Source organism: Peromyscus californicus, unplaced genomic scaffold, assembly GCF_007827085.1.
Source record: "Peromyscus californicus insignis strain IS unplaced genomic scaffold, ASM782708v3 Scaffold_23__1_contigs__length_62951481, whole genome shotgun sequence".
Lineage (NCBI taxonomy): Eukaryota > Metazoa > Chordata > Mammalia > Rodentia > Cricetidae > Peromyscus > Peromyscus californicus.
This window is the reverse complement of record NW_026294534.1, coordinates 19,753,795-19,759,930: the sequence shown is the minus strand read 5'-3', so window position 1 is coordinate 19,759,930 and position 6,136 is coordinate 19,753,795. Positions and strand designations below refer to the sequence as shown.

Below are 6,136 nucleotides of genomic sequence, written 5' to 3'. Positions count from 1 at the left end.
CCATCAGGACTCAAGCTATTGTGCTGTGACCTACGTGTCATCTAGGTGTGTCTCTGGTAGCTTTCCTGATGAGGATAAATGGCCACTTAAGAATCATCTTTACTGAAGATGGTGACAGGGAATGCCTGCATATTACCTGCTCTGACTCTTCTTATGTCGCTTAAGGGGCTGCTTGGACAGTACCTCCTCCAAGAAGCCTTCTTTGGCTTATATCAAACAGATGTGGATGCACACATGAGCCACTCTACCTCTCCTTGATATATATGACATTGTATTTTATGTATGCATGTACATATGTTATTAGTCTTGTGTCTTCCCAACCAATATCTAAGACCACATGAAGGCAGGAGCTTTGTCCACTCTGTGACTGAGCAGAAAGTGGCCACTCAGTAAGTGTGAGCGTCCTTTGTAGCTGAAGGGCACTTGGGCTAGGGAAGAGAGCGCATAGGGAATGGACAGCCAGGTCCAGCTGGCGACCTTGCTAGTGAGCTGAAGCTCTTGTTTCCATGTGGATCCCATGGCAGATGCACACAGGGAGTTCCAGGCCTCTTTGAGGAAAGGACATGGGGCATGTGTAGGAACAGTGAGCACCTGTCACCACCCACAGTCCTTCCCCTCCATTGTCCCTAAACCTCTGCCCTTCTCTGTCTTCTTTCATGCATCCAGGAGGCTTTACAGGCTGAGGTGATGAGAAAAGATTCACAAAGGAGATGAAATTCAAATGAGCTTCGAGCAACATTGTAAAGCTATATGTCATTTCTAAGTCAACAGAGCAGGGACAAGTGTAAAAATACTGTATTTCTGTTGGAGTTCTCTCAGGCTTCATGCTTGCCTTCATTAGCACAACTAGCTTGATTGGTCAGTTTTTAGCTATGATTCTTGCATGAAGACTTGTATTAGCAAGTACACAGTAGGCTGAAAATACGATTTCTCCCCTTCCAGGATGAAGTCAACCAGATCATGGAAACCAATCTGTGGCTGCGTCACGTATGTGTCTCTCATGTGTCTCTCTCCCTTTGAACTGTGGCCACATGTGTCCACTCAGTGATAAACCCACCTACACTGCCTCTTTCCCTACCCAACCTATGATAGATATAGAATATCCTCCACCTTGCATCTCCTAATCCTCGGGCTCTGCTCTGGTTGCAGCTAACTTAACTCAGGCAGCGCATGGGCAGAGCCTAATGTCTTTGACACAGCATCCTCTGACCTTTCCACCTTCTGCTCTCAGGTCTCTTCTTATCAGTTACTGGGGTCCCAAGTCCAATGCTTACTTTCCTCTTTGATAGCTCCAGGAGGTCAGCGGTTGAGGTCTAGAGAACATATTACATAATCGATAGCTGGTTTTTACAAGTTATAGTGTCTCTGCTCTGAAAAGTCTAAATAGTTTACACAGTGCAATAGACTCATACTCACGCATACAAATTATGTTTTTATCATAAGAAACAAGTTACTACTCCAGTTTTGAACCACTGGAGTAGTCCATAAAACACAATATGAAACCTTGATCTTGGCCAGTTAGCTTGTTATAGGTTTGCCAAAATCTGCCCAGCTATTTATCTTCCTGTGCCCATGGTTATAATTCCCTGCTTTGAATGGGAATCAGTGTATTCTTCAAAGTATCTTATTTTTTAATCAACGAAATTATTGAACCAACATAAACATTTGGGAAAAGTTATGATGGCATTTTTCAAAAAGGATTTTTACCCATTTTAAAGTGAAAGGGGCTTGTAGGGAGGAAGGGGGTAAAAGGCGAAAGGGGTTGGGATTGAGGTTCAGAGAGGGCAGAAGGTAACAGTAATCAGGACCCCCAATGCACATGTATTAACTTGTTAAAGAACAAATTTAACAAAAGTTCAAAACAAAGCAAGACTACTGCCACCACCAGAAATGGATCTTTATTTCTTTTCTTTTAGATCTGGAAAGACTACAGATTGCGCTGGGATCCCACGGAGTATGATGGCATTGAGACACTCCGTGTTCCAGCAGACAAGATCTGGAAGCCAGACATTGTTCTATATAACAAGTACGTGTGTCTAGACAGATTCACGGCAATGTTCAAAATCTTTGGCCCGTGTGGCACACAGCACAGGGACCGTGTTGCTGACAGTGTGTGGTTTTTCTTGCAGCGCTGTTGGCGACTTCCAAGTCGAAGGCAGAACCAAAGCTCTTCTGAAGAATGATGGCATGATAACCTGGACCCCACCAGCCATCTTCAAGAGTTCTTGTCCTATGGACATCACCTTCTTCCCTTTTGATCATCAAAACTGTTCCCTGAAATTTGGCTCCTGGACTTACGACAAGGCTGAAATTGACCTTCTGATCATTGGCTCTAAAGTGGACATGAACGATTTTTGGGAAAACAGTGAGTGGGAAATTGTCGATGCCTCTGGCTACAAGCATGACATCAAGTACAACTGTTGTGAGGAGATTTACACAGACATCACCTACTCTTTCTATATCAGGAGGCTGCCCATGTTTTACACCATTAACCTCATCATCCCCTGTCTCTTCATCTCCTTCCTCACTGTGTTGGTCTTCTACCTTCCTTCTGACTGTGGCGAGAAGGTAACTCTCTGCATCTCAGTTCTGCTCTCTCTGACCGTCTTTTTGCTGGTGATTACTGAGGACCATCCCATCCACATCTCTTGTGATCCCACTGGTGGGTGAGTATCTACTGTTCACCATGATCTTTGTCACCCTGTCCATTGTGGTGACTGTGTTTGTGCTGAACATACACTACCGTACACCAGCAACACATACCATGCCCAAGTGGGTGAAGACCGTTTTCCTTCAGGTTTTCCCCTCAATTCTGATGATGAGGAGGCCTCTGGACAAGACCAAGGAGGCAGATGATGTTAAAGACCGCAAAAGCCTTCCCAAGAGACCTGCCAAGGTCAAGTTTGCTCATCGAAGAGAGCCCAAACTTCTGAGGGAATGCTGTCACTGTCAAAAATCAAGTGAGATGGCTCCTGGCAAGAGAAGATTGAGTCCGCAGCCTGCACAGTGGGTGACAGAGAATTCAGAGCACTCACCAGATGTGGAAGATGTGATCGATAGTGTTCAATTCATAGCAGAAAACATGAAGAGCCACAATGAAACAAAGGAGGTAAACATATATCCCTTTTCTCCAGCCAGTTGTAGCAGGCCTCTAGGCACTTTAGAGACTAGTCAGAGCATCAATGGGAGTTATGTTTGTGGTACAATCAGACAGAATCATTTAAGACCAGCTCTACTATCATGCAGCATTGGGGAACCTGGGTTAGAGTTCAGGTAGCTACAGTGAGATGATATGTAGCCCTACATACAACACATCTCCAATCTGCATTTACTTACAATAAAATCCAGCTACGCTACACATGCAGGACAAGCTTGATTCATGGAACAAGCCCCAACACAGCACACAGTAGCAAAGAGAGGGTGAGGAGGGAGACTCCCCAAGGGGAAGCAGAACTGGCTGTGGTGCTGCCTGTAGTTGCAATGATGAAGGATGTGAGCTCCTTAGCATTCAGCAGCTCTGGCTCCACTTCCTCCACTAGAGATAGACATAGACTCGAATCAAAGGCATCTAGGAGATGTGCCCAGCATGCGCACATTCTGTTCCTGTCTCCCACACTCTCATGCCAGTAACTTGGGTCCCCCTTCCCCAAAACAAGAACTCAAAGATAACATGCCTGCTCTCCATGCCAACACTTGACTAGCTGAGGCTTCCAAAAGCTCTTGCCGAGTATCTGGAGTTGTTTTGTACTATAGCTCCCGGCATCTGTAACTCCTAGTGAAAGGATGTCAAGACCCCTAAGACTCCCTGTTGATGCCCTGGAAGACAATGAGAATGCCAGTCATAACACATGTCACAGGACAGGAATAGCCAATGAGCTCTCCTCCAGGCTTGCATCTTTTTGTATGTAGGAGATATAGTTATTGTTGACTTATCATGCCATGCAGGTCCCCTAACACACAACCCACAGGGACCATAGCAGAAGGTTAGAAGTTTAGAACTGGAAAGATTCCAGATATGTGAAAGCTCTCCCTGTGAGCATCACTTTGAGGCCTGGAAGCTGCTTCTTTCTGTGTAGGGGGTCCTCAGTCACACCCCACATCCTCCAGCCTGTTCTCTCACAGCTTCAAACTCAGGTCCCCAAAGGGCCAGGTTCTCCTTGTGCACACGTGACAAGAGTTGGAATCTCAAGCAGATATTTTTAGGAATTGTCCCTAGAAAAGGACCTTTGTCACAGGAAAGGGATCATAAAAGTCTTCGGCACCATTCATAGCCAGCTCTATGGGCCACCCATGGTGTATATCCATCCACCATCCTTAGACAATGAGCACCCTATAGGAGACATGGGCAGGCAAACATAATATCAATAATTGATTTTGAATGTACTGAAGAAAGTTGCTTTGAAGAAAAAAAGAAAACACTATTCATAAGACGAAGCATGTTTTCCTATGGTCTTGGTTTTTTTAAGCTAGCCTTGATCTTTTGTTCGTATTTCAGGTAGAAGATGACTGGAAATACATGGCCATGGTGGTGGACAGGGTCTTCCTCTGGGTGTTTATAATCGTCTGTGTGTTTGGAACCGTGGGGCTATTTCTACAGCCACTGCTTGGGAACACCGGAAAGTCTTAATCTGTATTTTCCTTTTTGCTTCTGAATCTTTTAGATGTTGTGTCTGTTCTGAACTACTTACCACAAGAAAAGGCCAAGTACCCAGTCTCCTAAACCCTGACCAGAAGGGAAAGGGGAACAATATTACAACCTTAGGAGCCTGAATGTATGTCTTCATTGTGCTGGGTGTCCATTAGAGTGGTTTACCATCTTGGTGCCCAGAGCTGGCAGTGCTCCTGGGCCAGAAGCACTGACTCAGTTTCTCCATGCTAGGCATTCTTTGTTTCCAGGAACATGAATGGTCCCTCACAGAGCCGGGCCCCACAGCTAGCACCAGCCCACACTGAAAAGGGATTCTCTTGTATCTGAAGCTCCTGTTGGTGGTTGCAATGATGTGTAAGACCAGAGAGAAACTCAGCAACACTGCTGCCATTTGCAACACCTGTCTGCTACTGTACCCTACTTTCTTGTGTGTGTCTCTGTGATGGAGCTCACACCATTCTCCAACACATGCGTGGTTAAAGAAGAAAACAGACGGTGTCTCTCTTAGCAGACTTTCAATTCGTTGTACTATTGGCTTTCTGTGTGAGAAGTCACCTGAGATAATCAGTGTGAACGGAGGAAGTTGATATGAATTCGTGGTTTCAGAGGATTTAGTCCATGATCACTAGGCCCCACTGCCTCTGGACCTTTGGGGAGGCAAATCATCATGACTGACTTGCCTAGTAGAGGGCAGCTGTCTACTTCATGACAGCTACCAAGAAAGCAAAAAGAGAGAAAAAATCCAGGATGCCAATATTCCCTTCAAAGGCACACCCCAATAACTTAACTTTTTCCTGCAGGGCCTCATGTCCCAGAAGCTCCACTACCTCCCAGCAGTGCAGAGGACTAAGTCTTTAATGCATGTCCTTGGGGGTGATCTAAACCACAGCAGTATTGTTCCGGCAGAACACTTGGCTGGTACCCAGTACTGTGCTAGGTGCTACAAGGGTAACTTGAGTAGATTCTTTCCCTTGTAAAGTTACAGTCTTTTAGAAAAGTCATACAAGAAAGACCCACAGGATCAGGTAGTGGAGAAGACCGCTAGGGCAACTCAAATGAAAGAACCTAGTTGGGAAAAACCTAAAACCACTCTTGTGCTTCAGATAGGCACCTGTCTAGTCTTTTCCCATGAACCCTTCACATACTCACTGCATGGAGACCAATAAAATCTTCAAGAAATTTTAATCTTCTGCCATTTGGAGTGATTACTTTTCCGAGTGGGTGAACATTGGGAATTGTGTAGTGTTCCACTCCAGTTACTTGTTTACATGACTGTTATAACTTGCAGGTGTATCTTAGAAGCCCATGGAGTCTAGTAAAGGAGATGTTTCCAGTTCCACCTTTTCTCTCCCAGTAAGTCCTTGTTCGTGTGCATAGGTAATTTCATGATTCAACTTTACCTTCTGATTCTATTGTCTCGAAACAATATCATCAAGCTTTGGCAGGGCCTGGATGATGAACTGTCTGTCATCCTTGAGATATGGACAC

General features: G+C 45.1%; 1 protein-coding gene across 1 annotated transcript; it reads left to right on the top strand.

The window, feature by feature from the left end:
* Window positions 1–317: 317 nt before the first annotated feature.
* LOC128119001 (neuronal acetylcholine receptor subunit alpha-6-like) lies at window positions 318–5,833 on the top strand. The gene is given in 5 exon segments (XM_052751939.1): window positions 318–987; window positions 1,917–2,026; window positions 2,130–2,628; window positions 2,630–3,109; window positions 4,496–5,833. Coding segments are annotated over 5 exon segments (1,248 nt in total). The 5' UTR covers window positions 318–960; the 3' UTR covers window positions 4,628–5,833.
* The last annotated feature ends 303 nt before the right edge of the window (window positions 5,834–6,136 follow it).